Consider the following 18,317-nt stretch of genomic DNA (forward strand, 5'->3'; position numbering starts at 1 on the left):
TGATTTCGATATGTTGCTGTTGAGTTTGATCCCGGGTATTCCCAGATAGCAAGCACGTTGCTCATTCGCTAGAATATCCTAGCGCGAATATAATCCCCCGCGATCCAGGAAGCTGAGCCAATGCTAATCGTGTTAGCGCGCATGGTAGTTCCACTGTCCGGACATTGGCATTTCTCCCCATCTTTTCCCCAATACGAAATGTGAATTCCATTTTTCTATCAAAACCTCTGAAGCAATAAGGGTATGAATGGCTCTTACGTATGCCCTGCCACACGGCTCAAGACAATATTGCAATTATGTCACAACCTAGCAAAAAGAGGTCCAAGAATGGTGAGCATTTACGCTAATTCGAAGACGGCAGGCATACGGCTAACACATGCATATTGGCTAGGATGCTGCGCCTGTAGAGAGAGACGAATTAAATGTGATGAAGGGTTACCAGCGTGCGGGCGGTGTGCACGCCTAAGCTTGAATTGCTGTAAACCGGAACCATCAATCCCCCTTAGGCTCCGGAGACGCGGTTATGGCTCTATCAAATCGCGAAACACCTGGGAGCCTCCAAACATTTTGCCGAATGTACAGCAGCAGAGTCCAAGTTCGCCTCTAAGTTCTCCAGCTCTTGAAGGAGACGGTGTCCCAGTGTCAGATGCCGGCTTGTCAATGAGCCACGAGTGTCAAGGCTTCTCTACAGCCAGCCGCGGCGGCGCTTCAGTCTCCCTGGTTACACCTGGCGTGACTGAGAATGCGTTATCTACCACACCAAGACCTCTATCCGGTGAAGCAATCACTGAGTCGCAGCAAGAGGCATATATGTTACTATCGCCTTCATCTGCTCAGTCCCATGTGCTACTTGATAACACTTTCGACATGGTCCTTCCCGGCAACGGCATGGAGGAGACATCTTGGCTTGGCGACAGTGATTTATGGGAACCGACTCTCCCTCCATTCCCTACCGTCACTACAGGAAGACCGAATATCCCTTCACAATCTCAGTGGATTGGGAGTATCAGCGCTTTAGCCACTCCTGCACTTCAAGCAGACATGATTGCCGCACACTCGAATTCATCTACTTGGCCACATTCCATACAAGTATCCTCTGACCTACATCAGCTCTCTTCGCCCAGATTATCTCTGCATTTTGACCTACCAGATGCCCTCAACCTCGACAAATACGAGAAGAGAGCGTTAGAATACTACAAGGGTCAATACACAGACTTGCGTAGCGTAAAAGGATTCTCCTGGTCGGCGTATTCTATATTTCTTACTATTGCTTTGAAGGAAGACGTGGTCCTTCGCTTGATGTTGGCTGTCTCACTACAAGGCATGTCCCATCACAGTCAAGACAAAGGCATTTCGCTATCAAGTAAAGCGAACCTCAACAAGGGGCTGAAACTCCTACACCGAATCCTTCTACAAGAGCATCCTGACCACCTTGTTGTGATGGTCTCATTCTGGCTGCTCATACTATGCACAATGGATAACGCTGCCTCTTCAACAGGATTGCAGAGGCGAGATCTGAGTGCAAAGATCCACAATTATGTTATCACGCATCGCCTCTACGAGCGATGCGGTTCTGCTGTCGAAGATGATGTTGTGGAATCGAATAACCTCTTACATAATGAGACAGCCTTTCATAGTCTCATCTACAAACTTCTTGGAATGCTCGTCTATGCTGATGTGCAATTAAATTTCGTCTCACATGGGGGTAAACTCTCTGATCTTCTTCTCGAGGGAGACTGTATGCGGCGCATACGACAAATATCTCGAAACTACCTATACCTCAACCATGGCAACAGATATCCGTCTTCAGAGCTCACTTACGATATAGAAAGTGTCGAGTGCTATGACGTATATCATGAGCAGCACAGGTTGTACCACCTGCTTAACCAACTGTTCTGGTTTGGGATGGGTAATCATCAAAGCATCCAAGGGGAGATTGACACACTGGAAACAGTAAGTTTTGCTTCGACAAATGAGTAGATTATTATTATTTGGGAGCTAAATACTGATTTTGTCTCTCTTTGAGAGAGGTATAGAAATATAGCTCTTTTTTCCGCATAGCACATCGTGACACAGTCGACGGGAAGTATCCGCGGATCCATTTCCAGATTGATGCCGCGGTATGCGAGTTTTATGCTATTCGTTTGTATCACTTCCGCTGCCAGGAAGTGCCGTCGCCTGATATTCGTATTCAAGATTCTGTTTCCTCATTCCTGCAGATTGCACATCGCCTCCAGCGCATGAAGGCCCGCTACAGCTGGTTTGACCGATCTCTTTTCCTCGTTGGTATTGAAACACGTGATGCCATCCACAGGGATTGGATACAGGGACGGATGATTCGGGCTGACTTGATCAGAGCCTTATCCAGGGTATGGGAGGGCGAGAAGATGTATGGGCGGCGACTTAGCAGGGGACAGATGCAGGTTATCCTGCGAGGAGAAGGGGTGCTATACGATTCTTCCATAGAAGCATCAGCTTGGCAGTAATTTTGTTCTAGGTTCCGGCTAAATGTTAAACATGTCCGTCGGTTGGCGATACGGATTATTTGCTAGCCTTCGACTCCTCTTCCACTACAGTCTAATTCTGAAATTCAATTGGCCAGATTATCCATGATCGTGTTCAAATAAGTGGCTGTCTCCCGGGCGTACGGGTTTGATCAAGTGGGACGTTGTTGTTCAACTTCTCTCTTGCGGAACAATGCGATTGGCCAAAATATCCGCACTCATATCTCCTCTACTACATAAAAGAGGTAGCTTGGGAAATTACACCAGCTGTATCCTGATACATCGCGACCCTTTAGAATAACATCAAATCCGAAGACCTAAGGCATACTTTACGTTCGCTTCCTATTACAAGTTACTCACAAGATGACTTTACGGGCGCTGGAGAATGGTGAGAGAGGCAAAAATAGTTGTGGTATTCGAAATCATGACTATCCGCTTGCTGAGGTGCCCAATATTGCGGATTCGCAAGTTTGGAAGCAAGTTGAGGAGTTCTTCACCAAAGTTCATGCCCCGTCATTTGGACGGCTGAGCAACGCCGAGGACTTGGCTGTATCGCCTGACGGCACCAGACTCGCATTTACTGGGCATATCTGGAGCTCGCTGAAGGACGGTCCCAAAACACATGTTTACATTGTTGACCTCCCCACTGGATCAAGCATGTCAGCAGATCCTGTGCCTGTGGCTGCTTCTCATGGCCCTCATAACAATAAGAAACCTAAGTGGTCTCCCGACGGGAAGACGCTGGTCTTCCTATCGGACAGAATTCGAGCGGGGCAACATCAATTGTTCTACTTGCGATCCGATAGAATTGGAGAAGCGCAGCCCTTGATCTCGGAACCCCTCCAAGGCATCATCGAAGATTTTTCTTGGTCGCATGATGGTAGCGCAATACTTATAGGCCTCGCGGCGTTCGGCCTGCCCAAATCTGGCTTCGAGGGTTCTGGAACGCTCGTTGACCTGGATGTCTCTCGATCACAGTGGACCCCGGTTGTGAAAACAGACCATACTGCGATGGACGTCCGCAGTCTTTGGCTCCATGATTTACAAAGCCACCAGACGCGCCGGATCAGCCTCCCCGGAAGAAACATTTGGCGGTTCGCCTGGTGCGGTCCGCAGGATGCGGTTGCGATTGTCAGCGATCGGCCTGGCGAAGGAGCGTACAAGGAATCTTCTCTTGTCAAAATATCACTCACAGATTGCGTGGAACATGTTATGGTTGAAAGAGGGGAATACTTTATGGCGCAGCCAACTGCTTCACCTTCGGGTTCGAAAGTCGCTTTTGTTGAATCCGTCGGTGGGGACCGCACCAAGCTTGCTGGCTGTATCGTCTGCGTCGACAGCAAGACAAATAAGCAGACGCAAATCGCCTCCAATGTCGACATTGCAAGTCTTGAGTGGTTCAATGAAGAGACTTTGTTTAGTATGGGCTTGAGAGACCTCACATCGGTGGCTCTCAAGGTTAACGTGCTCACCCATGAGGTACGTGAACTTTGGTCGACAGGCAATGCTTGTGGCCCTTCTTACCCTCAGCCAGCTAGCCTCCCTAGCGGAGGATTCGCTGTAGTTAGACAGGGCTGGGAGCTACAGCCGGAAATCGGATTGGTTAATGAGGCCGGCGCATATACCCAAATACTCTCTTTCGAAGACGATGGTGGACGCTGGCTTCGGCCCCAGCTGGGCCAGAGCCACACAGTCTCTTGGGAGTCTACAGACGGCTTAGAAATCCAGGGGTTTCTATACCTCCCTCCGAGAGGACAGAAACCATACCCTCTGATTCTCAATGTTCATGGAGGTCCCATGAGCGCCTTCGTTGACCAGTGGATGGGATATCGAACTTGGGTAGCCTTCTTAGTAGCTCAAGGATATGCGGTCCTCAACGCGAATCCTCGAGGCTCCCTTGGACGAGGTCGAAAGTTTACACAAGGCGTGGTAGGGGACGTGGGGGGCGGTGATGCGACCGATCTCCTGGGAGGGCTTGATCATCTTGTCAGTTCTGGTGTTGCAGATGCATCCCGATTGGGTGTCATTGGGGGTAGTTACGGTGGCTTTCAGTCAGCTTGGCTGACCACTTTGACAAACAGGTTCGCCGCCGCAATTCCTATTTCTCCTGTTAGCGACTGGAACTTGCAGTGGTTGTCCAGCGACCTTCGCCAGCGGACACTGGACAATCGTCCTTACGATATAGAGAGTCTGTATTTTCGTCGAAGCCCACTGAGATATGTCCACCGTTGCAAGACGCCAACACTGCAACTAGTGGGAAAGGTAGACCAGTGCACTCCACCTGCCCAGGCACATTACTATCATACTGCGCTTCTGGATCATGGAGTTAAATCCTGTATTGTGGAATATCCGAAAGAGGGCCATGGCATTCGACAATTTCCCGCTTTGATAGATGCTTGCTGCAGAATGATTAGCTGGTTTGACCATTTTATGCCAGTAGATAAATAGATTCAGTAATACAATTCATTTTTTATTCATTATTATTTTACTGGATGTAAAATAATACGCCGGTGTTACATATTGAGAACATTTTAAACAAACAAGACCCGCGATATAATGCCTGTCAGCACTAGAGTGAGTTACTTATAACGAACAATGTACAGCATTCCAGCAGACTCAATTGATATATACATGTACGCCCATATTCCCCTTGCTATCAAGGTCGCAATAGATCTTTGATATCTTCTAAAAGCCTTTAGCGCAAATTTCGCTTGCTACAAAATAATTTTCAGGTACGCGCGCATCAGCTACAGGGAGCTACAACAACATTCATAGTATATACATTTTTTAGTAGCGAGGCTATAAATACAGTAAATCTATCTGCAGATGAGAAATAACAACACTGTTAAAAAAGCACAGCTCGTCTTGCTCTGCTAGATTGTTACTGTATGACTTCGCCGAATGATGCTTTTGTGCTGCTGACATAATGCAGAAATCACTAATAATGAGCACGCAATCCGTTTCGCATATATTCCACTTTTGTTCTCTAACACACCACTCGATTTCTTGCCGTCCATTGAAGCCCTAGGTCTACCGACCAATACCTCATAACTTAATGCTTGCGACAATTTGGGGTTGAGCCAAAGAGAGCCTCCGTGAATATATCCCGATGATAGTTGACCATGACATCTACTGCAAATAAAACTCTCGACGGCCACAAGCTACTGGTGCTCCTCGGAGTAACAGGACCGCCAAAGTCGCTACTTGGCACGGTATTCCGACTTGAGTGGATAGCAGAGCTTAAAGAGCTGTTTCCTGGCCTGGAAATTGTCACTGTCAGAGACGCAACATGGAATACGCCATCATTCCAGAAGAAATTCCCCGACGAAGAGTGGAAGGATGTCACTATCCTCGTCACCGGGAGTGCATTACCAACAGCGGACATTGCTCCAAAGCTGGAGTATGTGCAGCTGCAAAGTGCTGGTGCAAACCATGTTCTCGACAATCCTCTGATACGAGAAACAAATGTCGCTCTCTGTACAGCTAGTGGTGTGCATGGGTACGGACCTCCAAGATTTAAATGAATGGATCTGATATGCTGACCCGTCGTGAAGACCACAGATAGCTGAGTGGGTAGTAACAACATTTCTAGCCTTCCAACATCAAAGTCAAAAGCATAACAACTCCACAAACTAGGAATCATGTCTAACTTGACTTTGTAGTTACTCGATACGTTGATATCCAGCGCCAAAGCCGGTGGCAGAAGTTGGTAGAGCCCGTGAATGACGCGGTTCAACAGCGAGTGTAAGCTGAATCTGATCACCTAAGTGATAACATGAGGAACAGTGAGTCTAATAAGTTCTCAGTGGCATTCTTGGGTACGGCGCCGTCGGTCGCCAGGTAGCTCGAGTCTTGAAAGCATTAGGCATGGATGTCTACGTGTGTACTTTACACCCGCGTCTCTCGCCTGAGTCGCGCAGAGATGAGACTTATACGCCAGCAGGCCTCGGTGACCCTGAAGGCATCTTGCCTAGCAAATGGTTCTCGGCTGGGGATACCGAAGGCTTACATGAGTTTCTGAGCTCCGGTCTTGATCTACTTGTCATTACTCTTCCACTGACACGGAACACGCGGGGTCTCATCTCACGAAACGAATTAGCTTTGCTTGCTAAACAGAAGACATTTGTCTCAAATGTTGGCCGGGGAGAGATCATCAAAACAGATGACTTGATTGATGCGCTTGAAGACGGCGTAATCCGCGGAGCTGCACTTGATGTGACAGATCCTGAACCATTACCAGATGGCCACCGCTTGTGGAGCACGAAGAATCTGTTCATTTCACCGCACGTCAGTGGAGATTCTAGTGCTTACGCTCAAAGGATATATGAGGTTCTCAAGTATAACCTCATTCGACTTAGTGAAGGAAGAGAGCTCACGAACAAAGTGAACAGAAATGAAGGATATTAAAGAGCTCTATGCAATACATGCTGGGTCCATCACTTCCTTATGTATATATCGGACATGAGCTTTTTTCTGTAGCCGACGTTATGCTGTTCACTATTGAAAACAAAACGTGCTTCAATCAGCTAGCGCAGCCTTTTTATGAGGCTGAATCCCAGGCTACCTATGCCGATAACTGAGGACTTGACAACAACCAAGCTCTTTCGAGAAGCATACTACGGTAGAACTAACTATTGTACTCTGGTTAACAAGATTGTTGAGGCAAACTTCAAGACGGGGGCCATAGACTATGGTAATGGATTGATTGCAAAATAGGAAGATGATAGCCTGCGCCGTTCATGAGTAAACAATAAAAGCTCTACTGAACAGCAGTTTCTGGAATAAATCTTCAACTGATAGCATTATATTAGGCCGTTGACAGAACCTGCTGCACTGCACGCACTTGTTCAATAGCCTTGCTAAAATAGCTCCGGTGGAGATTGATCGTTTCGGGCATGTTGATTTTGCCGTTTCAGTAAGCATGCAGAATACTGGTGTGGGATTGAGATCGCGTGCGTGCTTGAACCAAAGAGTGGCGTGATAGACACTAACCATGATCTACAGGTGAAGATGGAATCTTTTTGATTTGTCCGTTATCGGCGAGAAGATGTGGATATACGTCTACTCGCAAATGTAACATACCAACATCACGATAAATCGAGACTAACAGTCTGGTTGTGGCCCAAGTCTTACTGCTTGTCCTCCTGTAAAAGACAAACCCTAGCCAATTGAGAACAACATTGCTTTCATGATGGCGGCAGCTAGCATTGCGAGACCTTTACACATATCAGGTAAGCCACTGGATGAACCGATTGAATCGGCATCTCTTAAAAAGCCAATTGCCTTTGATCCGCTCCAGCATCTATGCTACAATCGACCTTCTTCAACAATCAGCCTTCATGACCTTGGCCTCGATTTCCCGGAAGCCAGCTCACAAACGGCCATCACTGCACCATTCCCACTCCTCACTCCCTCTGGTGTTCGTGAGCTTCGTGCCGACATCTTTCGCCCCGACATTGTCGGCAAATATGGCTCGTGGAAATATCCTGGCGTCTATCGCATCCGCGGATATGGGCCAGCCGCACCGTTCGCCTACTCCATGTGGCGAAGTCCCGAGATGCTGAAAGCTTGTTCTGACGCGGCTGGCGTGGACTTGGATATTATCATGGACTATGAAATTGGGCAGCTTAACGTTCAACTGCCAAAACATGTCGACAAGAATGGTGCAATCACAGACAATCTACCTCCACCAGAGCCGCCAAAAGCGAGCAGCGACGATGTTGAACCAGATGAAGACGGTGCGGATCTCAAAGACCTTGTTTCAGCATGGCATCGCGACTCGTATCCGTGGGTATGCGTGCTAATGCTCTCTGATCCGGTCGGCATGTCGGGCGGCGAGACAGCCTTGCGCAAAGGAGATGGAGGCATCCTAAAGATGAGGCAGCCAGGCATGGGATATGCTGTCATGATGCAGGGGAGCATGGTCAAGCACGCTGCACTGCGGACACTCGGCAGCGGCGAGCGTATCACCTTTGTCGTCTCTATGCGCCCACGGGATCCGATGCTGCGTGACACTAGCACGCTACGCACCGTCAAGCCCATCAGCAATAACGACGAGCTGTTCCGACAGTGGGCGGACTATCGGCTCAACGTTGTGGCTCAGCGTCTGGCTAAGATGCGCGATACCTTGCAGGCCGAGGGAAGGCCAGCTGCTGAAACGCACCGGCTAACGAAGGAATGGGTTCAACAGCAGCTTGAGTATCTACAGACAACAGTGGATGAGATGGATCTAAGTGATTATATAGCCCCGAATTTTAAATAGCATGCATAGGAGTATCACGATGCGAGGCAAAGCTTCATATTTACGGCAACTTTGTGCTGGATATGGGCAATGTGATGTAGTGAAAATTGTGTGTTGGAAATTTTGACCATCAGTTTCTATTCGTGGTTGTTTTTCTGTATATGGCACTTTGCCTTAGGCATATCTCAATCGTTGTCCAACGTTAAGCTTCGCCGCCTTGTCCAAAATGGCTGTTCCGAGCGCAATATCGCTAAGGCTTAGTCCACGATGCCAGAACAATATCGTCTCGTCGTCGCTCTCTCTGCCCTTTTTCAAGCCCGCCACGATCTGGCCCATCTCCGCATGGAGAATCTCTTCTGTCAGCTTGTCGTTGTCCACATGCTGCCGCAAGGCCCCTAGCGGCAGACCCTTGCGGCACTGGCCCCAATCGTCGACAATCATTTTGTTCATAATATCTGTCAGTGAAAGCTCCAGGGCACTCATTGTGCCATAGGGCATCACCAGCGCACCCTTCTTTATCCAGCTCGTCTTCAGCAAAGGTTCTGGTGCTGGCAACCGTGACGCTTCAACGACAATGTCTGCTCCTACAATTGTCTCTTCCCAGTTATCCAGCACCCGGATTGGCCTTCCTAGCTCCTTTTCCAGTCTCGCACCCAGAGCTTCACGACTCTCTTTGCGCTTGGAATGGATGCGAATCTCATCAAATTGGAAGAGACTGGCTAGTAGACGGATGTTCCAGTAGGAGCTACCACGGGCGCCAATATGTCCCAAGATTTTAGGCTTACTGGGTGCCAGATACTTTGCTCCCAGTGCTGTAACTGCGCCAGTGCGCATGTCCGTAATAGATGTCGCATCTATAACTGCCTTGGGCACGCCGGTGTCTGGGTCGAACAAGTTCAAGATGCCAAACTCGGAGGGTAATCCGTGCTTGTAATTGTCAACAAAATCCCCGACAACCTTGACGCCTGCCGCATTGAGCGGATGAACGACGCCGCGTAGAACATTGAAGTGGCCTTTGGCTGAATCGCGCGGCACAAGATGCACTCGTGGCTCAATGACTGCTTGCTTGCGTCCCTGCGCATCGAGCGCCTTCTCAACGGCGTCTAGTATCTCTGAATCAGTAAGCTCCAGTGCCGCAATATCTAGGCCATTGAGGTATGTGATATGAATGGGCTCTGTCGTCGCGACCATCTTTGCTGTTAGTAGGTAGACTGCTATGCTCAAACGAAGTGCCGCAATCAATGGTAACTTTTACAAGACAAAATAGCTTTTTATATGTAGCGCGGCGGGTACAGCATGGCTTAGGCCCTCATCTAATATCAAGTCACATTTTGCTGATGCAGACGGAGTACGCAGTATGGAGTAAGCGGTAGCATTGCGTGCTCTTCGATCTCCGCTCCGGGATCGGCAAGCATCTGTGCCATAATAAAGCAGTGGAGGTGTATGCAACAATCAGTCATCCGCGCGCTCTCGAGGGCCCATCTGACAACCAAAATGAATTGCTCTACTCTCAATTGTTCTGAAGGCTGTCTAGCAGAGACGCAATAACACTCGAAACGGTAGGTACCAGTCGAATGTGATTTCGGTTTTGACAATTGAAGCTACCAATTGGCTTCACTAATAGCTCATCATTGAGAGGGTAAATCTGCTAATCACTATAGGTGAACTTGCTCCAAGGTCTAGGATAACTTTTAAGGTAAAAAAGCTCCATTACTTTCATACTTGTCGAATATCGTGTGAAGGCAATGCTTGGTGCAATATCGTTATGACATTCCCTGACTTAGTTGCTCTTCAATTGACGGACCAGATTCGCGGTGATGGCGTTAATTAGAATGCAATGTACGTTTCCTCGGAGGTCATGCAAGTGAGAACGGGCGAATTGCTTACAGTGTCGTTCCCGCGCATGGACAGCCAACAGCTCTGACTGATATTGCAAAGGATATACATGCTCACGGTACAATTCACAAAGCGTTGCAACAAGTGGTAGCATTCGCCTCAAATAATTCATGACACTCGCAGTAATTGCTGGCTTTGGTGCAAAATGAATTACCAAGGTTTGAGGTTGCTCAAGCATTTAAAGATTAGCCAGGGCATAGCTGCTAAGACTTTTGCACATTGAACATGGCCACGCTCAGCAAACTTTGGGGTTAACGCGACTGGTACACTTGCGAATGTAGATGAAATAGTAATTTAGAGTTCGTATAAGGATTATCCCTCTATCCAAGTTTCGAGAACACCTCCTGGCAGGAATGCATGTATAGTGGCATATCTACTGTGATATAACCACAAGTACGAGGAAATAGAGGGGCATTCTACTCTAGCCCTCAGCTCAATCCACCATATACTGCGACCAGCTTTGCGATACCATAGATACATCAATAAAAGTGCAATAGGGTCTTTCTTTTGCAGCAAAGTTTTGAAAGGGCCATATATACAGTGCGTGAAGGTTTCTGTATGCCCTATGGTGACCTGATTATCTGGCAGCCGCTGGATCTCAGATACGGCGTGGGCGGGTTTAAAATAGGGGCTATTTTCAGTCGTTGATGAGTCTTCAAGATGACACACTGTAGCCAAAGCTACTAACATGCCATCTATACCCTTTTCTGGTAGAGGGGAGTTCATTTGCGCGAAAGTCGACTCCAGGATACGGAACAGACTGTCCGAGCGTAGCGGGTTAGCTATGCACCACAGAGCCATTTTGCCTGTGTGCATGCGTAACCATTCTAGATCCGTGGGTTCAGTAGGTTTAAGGGGCCACGATTCTTCAGGCGTAGTGGCATCAGGGGTCGAAAACGACAAGATGGCTAACGCAGCTGCTGTTCCCCAGATTGCATCCTTATCTTTGATTTCAATTGGTTCATTTAACCTTTTGTTGAAAATCGCTAAGCTTTGAGACTGGTGATAGCACTCTTCTACCGAGAGACGGCAGTCCGACGATTGAGTCAAATGACGGTCATACGCATAGGCCACTGCTATGGAGGCGTGCATTAAGAAAGGGTTCTGTGGAGATTTTATGTTACCATGGTCCCGGTAGTACAATGGAGTAGATATATAGCCTAGCATCTGCTGAATATAGACAGGGCTCAGCCCTCTGACGAAACTTACGAAGAAGGCTAAGGCCATGAGGCTGCGATTCACTTGGACCATTTTAGGGTCGTCTGGAGTAATGAGACTTCTTCCTAGATACCGAGTCACAAAATCCTGACACTTTGAGTCTAATTGATAAAAGTTTGATCCATCAGATGTCCACACAGAGCTGCTGGGAGGTGCTTGAAGCACCGTTTCTTGTTTAACGACCTGCGATGCATATAGAACAGGGTCACAGGTGGCGGGCTGCAGGTCAAGAACATCAAGTCTGAAGTTGCATAATACGCCGAATGAAATGCATCTCTTGCAGGACGGTTTGCTTTCATCACACTACCAGCCCAGGAATGGGGTTAGCGATGTATCATTCTAATTAGCAGCCGAGATATACTACCTTGACTTTTCTGAGCTTGCAATTCCGGCAGCCAAATCTCGACCTCGTCATGGATCTGCGTTCCCGAACCTTTGCTGGACAAGTCGGTGCCATACTTGGTTTGTTTCTGATGCTGCAGAAGAATAATACTGGAACAACTGTGAGGGTTTTTCACAGTTCGAAATGATGAGACGAGCTCCCATCTCCCTAGCCTTTACCTGGATATACAAGATTCTGATTGGCGGACAGCTGCATGAGCGACCATATACTAACCCTTTTTCGCATATCACTATTAGCGGTCTGGAGCTTTATACTAGCCACCATTCGGGTGCAGAAGCCTCTGATTGGCCGCTAGTTCACTTACAACTTGTCTCGCGGAGCAGAAGAGAGGTGATAGACCTAACAATCTAGTAGTCTCACAATTACTTAGAGATAAAGAAATGGGTATTTAATGTCAATTTGATCCTCTTGAAGAGCTGGAATAACCTTTAACCTTCTCTCATGAATCTTTGACCTCAAACCAAGTTGGACAACAGCGCAAAACTCCCACTAACCCCAACTCTAATACCTACAACATGGCATCCTCCTTCTCACTCCCCGCGGCCCTCAACCTACCCACAACTAGCAGTGAGAGCGTTGCGGACGCTATTTATCGCTGCGCTTTGGCTTGGGACACAAACGATGCAGCCCTATTTGACTCCAGTTTCATGCCTGACGGCATATTCGAAGTCAATGATCACGCCATGAAAGGCTTATCCGAAATCCATGCCAAGGGGCTCGCTTTAATCTTCAAGCTTGATACAACACACATAGTCACCAACGTACGTGTCCAAATGAGAGAGGGAACGGAGGCTAGCTTGACAGCTACTGTGTTGGCACAGCATTTTGTCAAGGGCAAGGGCATGGAGCCTGGTCAAAGGAGCCTGATATCAGGTAGTCTTTATCGTGCCGAGCTAGCCATTGACACAGATGGGTTGTGGAAGTTCAAGCACCTGAGGATCAAATCTATCTGGGTAGAGGGTGACTACAGCATTATTGAAGAAAACTTTAGTGAGGTTGGATGGCAAATGGAGTGAAGAGTAATCTGAGATACTCTCCATCTCGACTTTATAACCAGCCTAAGTAATTTATACGAATGAAACAAAACATCGGCACTACAAGAACAACATTCTTGTCAATAATGGTAGAAATCTAAGTGATATACTGCGCTGTGATGAAGGGATCTGGCAGAGAAGATAGAAAGATATGTAAACAGAATGTTATTACGAAATAAAGAGACTTGCTATAATATCTGCAGACTGGTATCACTTCGGGTTGTTATCTACTGAGGCGATTGGCAAGATGTCGTCTTCCAGCTGTTGGAATTTGCGGACGCGTCAGCCGACGACTCTGCTTCAAATTCTTACGACACAGTTACAATTGTTTGTAGGATGATCCTCCGGCAACTTAGCAAGATAATTACAACGCCAGTGGATCGGCTCAATATCGCGCAGAGCCTTGGCAGTTACATTGTCGACACTCTAGAACATGGAGCCTTTCAACTAGGTAGGTAGTAGCCTGCCTTCCAGCCAACGTACAGCTGTTGGGCCTCTGAAACACTTAAATCAGCCTGGAATTTGCCAAAAATGGTAGTGAATCTGAGACACATTACATTAAAGCTGGAATAAAAGATTGTGCCACGCATTCAATCGATCGAGGTCAATTAGTTTACTCTATGAACAGGACTGCTGCATCAATTTAATTAGATCGTTCTATAGCGCATTGCAGCCCTCGACCAATTTGTGTCTGTCTAAGTCATAAGCGTCGCCATCAAACCCCTCCATATATGTCTTTCCCTTCCGATTTCTGATCTTGCCGCAAATTACTGACCAAATTCCCGGCATGTCCTCTCTAATGAATCGTCCCGGGTGGAATAGATTAAAGACAAGGATCGCAAACATCATTGGTGTGGCTTCCAAGAGATAGAAATACGCTTCATATTTCGTCAATGCGTTTCCCTTGGTGATACCACTCGAAAACTCGCTAAAGCCGATATATGATTCGGACTGTAACCATGCAGAGTGCAACGTACAGCGCCGCCTGGAGCGGGCCCCATTCAGCGCGAAGCAGATCCTTGAGCATGCTGCCTCTCACGGCCCTAACCTGGTCCATCTGCCACTGGAAACGCATGCAAAGCACTAGAAAAATGACAATGATGCATTGCTGGAGGCCAATGCCTCCCATGTAGATGTGAAGTGCTCGCTGCTGGGCTGCTGCCGAGGCGCTTGGAGAGGCCATGCCGCCACCAATCAGCTGGATAATGAAAGATGAAATGTCTAGGAAAACGAAAATTGCGGCTAGAGTGATGGCTGGAATGCCGAAGACGGACTTCGCTGGGTGAAAAGCGTAAACAATACGGCCAAATGCCATGTATGCGAAGGCATTTACCCCTACATATAACATATAATAAATTAGTGCATAAGAATACCATATGTGTTGAAGTAGTGTGAGGCGAAAGATGTGCTTTACATACAGAGAGGAGCAAGTAAAATAAAGATCTGAAAGCAGAGATAGATGCTCTCACTCTGTTGGTATCGAGTGCTGATCGCCCGGAAGCTGAAGGCCGTCGTCTCCCAGATAGAGGCCATGATGATGACCCAGCACCACTTCTGTCCCGCCAATTCGTAAGTCAAACACACAATAACTGTTAAGCTGTCTTACGGTCTTAAGAACATGACAAGACTTACGCACTTTTTTGTATATGATGGCCTGCCATATATGGACGCCCAGCAACAAGGCAAATACCACTACAAATGCGACGGCCGCTTTAAATGCAGGGTAATATGTCCAGATTGCGCCACACGTTCCTAGTGGCACGTAGCCGTTATGATCTAGGGTGATGGTCTGATGGCATGTAGGAATGGCGATGGCGATAGTCTGGGGATGGATGGTAACGTGGCTGTCTGTCCTGCCAGGGATGATGTTGAGGATTGTGGTCGTGAAGCTGTCGATATCGTCCACGGCGGCGGTGGTTAATGCTACTTCTTCTCGAACGCGAAGATCGAGATTGGGGGAAATGGCGGAACTGGTGGGACATATAGTTGTGGTGATGGTCGGTGATGGTCCTCTCTGCGGCTGTGTTCTTGTTTGGATGGCGACAGCAGACACCAATAAAGGGAGTGCAATAAGACGGAAAAGAAACATATCTTGAGAAAGTCGTGCCGTATCGTGATGAGATAGGTCTGGCGGTGTAAGCACGGCGTATGGCTGTATGACTCTATGATGATTGTCTTGATCTTCAACAAACTTACTCAGCGATAAAGGAGACCATGGAGACTTTTATATGCCATAGTATCAGAGTCAAAAAGAACGAGACGCGAGACAGACTGTACCCTCTCACTGTGATGCCTCAAGGTTCTGGTTCTGCACAGCCCTAGTTCTCAAACACGTCTAAGCCTTCCAGGACTTGCAAAGGGGTAACCCTTAGAGCAGTTTGTTCATAGCTTATAAGTCACAGCTTTATTGATGAGCTGCGAGTGGATAATGAGGCCTGTCCAAGAATTCTAAGTCACTTCGTAAACTCTTTTGGTAAATACTAGTAAATTATACGAACATGTCTGATATTACGTAGTACACGCAGTCACGTTGCTCCATATGTCACAGTGGGGCCAGTCCGAGTCTGAGATTCCGAGAGAAGGTAGATATTTCGGCATTTAATATCGTCACTCCGCCTCACAATCGGGTCCAATCCGAACTTTGATGCTCTAGTAATGCTGCTTGTTTATTTTTATCGAATTAATACCCAGTCTTGTCGGGCTTCGATGGCACCGGCCTCTGTCTTTACTAACAACGTGATTTTCCTCCTTACTACCTCTTCTCCCCAGCCAGGAATATGGATACGCTCGACGTCTTCTAAAGAGTAATCTAGGATCCTCATCCCATCACTTGGCAGGTTATTGAGAGAGGATCTGTCGCCAATCGGCACCGGAATCTCAGCCACAGACGCTGATGTCCACGTCGACGATGACGATGGAAAAGAACTTGGAGAGCCAACAGCCGCCGCTACATCCAGTTTAATACCGTGCTCCATCTCGACAATACGCGTGCCGATCGCACTCATCGTTGCGCAGTCCCACATCGACTCACGTAGGCAGGCAATGGCAGGCTGGAGAGCGAGAGCCTCAAGTCTAAGGTGCAGATAGCGACACTTGAGCACGACAAAGTGAATCAAAGGGCCGAATCCCATGTTAAAGGAAAAGATGCCACGTGAAGGCTCGCCGAGACTGCTTGTTGTGCCCGTCCGCGTCTTCATCTTCATCTTGGCCCGTTTCGCTAGGTGAATGATGCGCTGAAAGCTGCCGAAGTGGGCGTCGTACTCCGTCTCATTCACGGTCAAGCACGTGCTGGACCAGATCTGGGCAACGAGCCAACGGACCTCCAGCAGGGCAAAGAACTCTTCATCATTGTCATCATCATGCGCATGTATATGCACCTTCGTCTCTCGTTCATTCGATAAATTTAGGCGCAGTAGCATAGCGGAAAAGGCATACCACCACAAGGCCAGGTCATCTTGCAGCTTTTTTTGTTGCGCAACGAGAGTGCCCAAGTCTAATAAGAAATCTGGCTTCGGCTTGGTATTAAATTTGTGTCCAGCAGCCATGCGAACGAGCCTGACACTGCGACAGAGCAGCAAGTCGAGAGCCGCCTGAGCCTCTGTCTCGGAAACAAACGATGAGCCCACGGGAATGTTTCCTATGTCGAAAGGCGGTGGTATGTCTGGTATATCAGGGATACGCTCACTGAAGAAGAAAGGGAAGATGCCCAAGTGACAGAAGAAGGAGGCTAGGTAAACTGAGAGTTCTGTCTCGGAGCTGGCGAGAGTGAGGTTATTGAGCAAAGTGAGGCCATGCGTGACATGCCGTATCGCTACATCGCCCTGGCCCGTGAGGAACTCGATGCATATGAAAATGACGCATGCGACGAGTACCGTCTCAACATTCATTGTTTTGGAGGTCACGAGATGTTTGATAGCTGAATTGTAGCGGCGGATAGCAGCGCCGTAGAGATGATGACTAGTGCTCATGCTCACGCTCCTTGGCGACTGAGCAGCAGCATAAGATCCATTCTTCCATAGTTGTTGCCACCCGATCCGATGGTACTCGTATAAGAGACTGACCGCCAAAATAGCTTCGCGAACTGCTAACTCTTGAATATATACCCGAGGAACCGTCTGCGTCCAGAAGGAACCGCGTAGGGGCCCGTCCAGTGCCGGTGCCACAACCTCTACGAAGAAGTAGAACCCACGAAGCTCTGCCGCATCTGATCCTCCGGTGCTGGAGAGAGCCATGGGCACAGACATTGACACATTGAGAGCAGCAGTCCCAGCAAAAAGAAGAGGGGGGGCCACAGCATTCATGATCTTTATGTTATTATTCGTATCAGATGCCTGCCAGCGAGGGCGGAGAAGTTCTTCCCAGGAGTAGTGGCCTGTGGGCTTGGCCTGGTAGCCTGCACACACTCGGCCAGTGGACGTGCATTTGCGGCATGTCGGGCGTGTCTCATCGCACTTGATTTTACGTTTTCTGTGTGCATCAAGAATACAAGATGAGCATCAGTGCATTTCGGGCTTGTGACAAAACCCAATGGATCATCATCAGGAGTTAAGGCATAAAGAAGTAAAGTGGGCGTCAGATAGTCAGACTTCATGATACGTACTTGCATGTTACACAACCAGTGCGGACCTTGGCGCTGCCTTTTCGACCCATCACGATGAAGTTTACGCAAGAGGGTCAGAATGAGCACTGCTGAGTAGAGAGTGCATATAATGTGGAAAGAGAGTGGCCAGGCCATGTCAGGTCATAGAGCGCGGTTCAGAAAGAGCAGATAACAAGCAATCGTTCGTCAAGTTGGGCTTTTTAGAGTTACAATAGACCACGAATCAATTCGTAATGGCGGCTAGTTTAATCTCCGCTGCGGGGCAAATGCGAGCAAAGTTGCCAAACTGGGTCTGGTTAGCCAAAGATGCGAAGGAATCGCCAAGCTGCGACGCGTTGCCGGCTTGGGGGTCTGTATGATCCTCTTTGAGGCTCAATATTCACAGCCCCAAGGGCGTGACTGCGCCTTCTTATCATTTGAC

At 48.1% G+C, this 18,317-nt stretch overlaps 8 protein-coding genes across 8 annotated transcripts; 5 read left to right on the forward strand and 3 right to left on the reverse strand.

Moving 5' to 3' along the window:
- Nucleotides 1-201: 201 nt before the first annotated feature.
- On the forward strand, nucleotides 202-2,506 carry V8C40DRAFT_259559 (Zn(II)2Cys6 transcription factor). The gene is made up of 3 exons (XM_083218998.1): nucleotides 202-330; nucleotides 392-1,953; nucleotides 2,037-2,506. The coding sequence occupies exons 1-3, from the start codon at nucleotides 261-263 to the stop codon at nucleotides 2,484-2,486; spliced, it is 2,082 nt and encodes a 693-aa protein (XP_083067000.1). The 5' UTR covers nucleotides 202-260; the 3' UTR covers nucleotides 2,487-2,506.
- Nucleotides 2,507-2,867: 361 nt separating this feature from the next.
- V8C40DRAFT_284903 (alpha/beta hydrolase family protein) lies at nucleotides 2,868-4,952 on the forward strand (the record flags this gene model as incomplete). Its single annotated transcript, XM_083222246.1, has 2 exons — nucleotides 2,868-2,892; nucleotides 2,974-4,952. 2 exons carry the CDS (start codon nucleotides 2,868-2,870, stop codon nucleotides 4,950-4,952), a joined length of 2,004 nt encoding a protein of 667 aa, XP_083067001.1.
- A 544-nt stretch (nucleotides 4,953-5,496) lies between these two features.
- On the forward strand, nucleotides 5,497-7,317 carry V8C40DRAFT_259563 (D-isomer specific 2-hydroxyacid dehydrogenase family protein). Its single transcript, XM_083218999.1, has 4 exons — nucleotides 5,497-6,003; nucleotides 6,059-6,111; nucleotides 6,167-6,248; nucleotides 6,311-7,317. The coding sequence occupies exons 1-4, from the start codon at nucleotides 5,627-5,629 to the stop codon at nucleotides 6,909-6,911; spliced, it is 1,113 nt and encodes a 370-aa protein (XP_083067002.1). The 5' UTR covers nucleotides 5,497-5,626; the 3' UTR covers nucleotides 6,912-7,317.
- Nucleotides 7,318-7,583: 266 nt separating this feature from the next.
- On the forward strand, nucleotides 7,584-8,946 carry V8C40DRAFT_259564 (uncharacterized protein). Its single transcript, XM_083219000.1, has one exon. The coding sequence runs from the start codon at nucleotides 7,693-7,695 to the stop codon at nucleotides 8,764-8,766; it is 1,074 nt and encodes a 357-aa protein (XP_083067003.1). The 5' UTR covers nucleotides 7,584-7,692; the 3' UTR covers nucleotides 8,767-8,946.
- Nucleotides 8,875-10,052, reverse strand: V8C40DRAFT_259565 (ornithine cyclodeaminase family protein). Its single transcript, XM_083219001.1, has one exon. The coding sequence runs from the start codon at nucleotides 9,934-9,936 to the stop codon at nucleotides 8,920-8,922; it is 1,017 nt and encodes a 338-aa protein (XP_083067004.1). The 5' UTR covers nucleotides 9,937-10,052; the 3' UTR covers nucleotides 8,875-8,919.
- Nucleotides 10,053-10,940: 888 nt separating this feature from the next.
- Nucleotides 10,941-12,373, reverse strand: V8C40DRAFT_259566 (Zn(II)2Cys6 transcription factor domain-containing protein). Its single transcript, XM_083219002.1, has 3 exons — nucleotides 12,224-12,373; nucleotides 11,851-12,162; nucleotides 10,941-11,745 (listed from the first exon to the last, which is right to left on the reverse strand). The coding sequence occupies exons 1-3, from the start codon at nucleotides 12,314-12,316 to the stop codon at nucleotides 10,954-10,956; spliced, it is 1,197 nt and encodes a 398-aa protein (XP_083067005.1). The 5' UTR covers nucleotides 12,317-12,373; the 3' UTR covers nucleotides 10,941-10,953.
- Nucleotides 12,374-12,622: 249 nt separating this feature from the next.
- Nucleotides 12,623-13,386, forward strand: V8C40DRAFT_259567 (nuclear transport factor 2 family protein). The gene has a single exon (XM_083219003.1). The coding sequence runs from the start codon at nucleotides 12,778-12,780 to the stop codon at nucleotides 13,276-13,278; it is 501 nt and encodes a 166-aa protein (XP_083067006.1). The 5' UTR covers nucleotides 12,623-12,777; the 3' UTR covers nucleotides 13,279-13,386.
- Nucleotides 13,387-14,761: 1,375 nt separating this feature from the next.
- Nucleotides 14,762-17,946, reverse strand: V8C40DRAFT_284907 (Zn(II)2Cys6 transcription factor domain-containing protein; the record flags this gene model as incomplete). Its single annotated transcript, XM_083222247.1, has 4 exons — nucleotides 14,762-14,850; nucleotides 14,929-15,323; nucleotides 16,030-17,763; nucleotides 17,897-17,946. 4 exons carry the CDS (start codon nucleotides 17,944-17,946, stop codon nucleotides 14,762-14,764), a joined length of 2,268 nt encoding a protein of 755 aa, XP_083067007.1.
- Nucleotides 17,947-18,317: the final 371 nt, after the last annotated feature.

Source organism: Trichoderma camerunense, assembly GCF_050948025.1.
Source record: "Trichoderma camerunense strain CBS 138272 chromosome Unknown V8C40scaffold_37, whole genome shotgun sequence".
Lineage (NCBI taxonomy): Eukaryota > Fungi > Ascomycota > Sordariomycetes > Hypocreales > Hypocreaceae > Trichoderma > Trichoderma camerunense.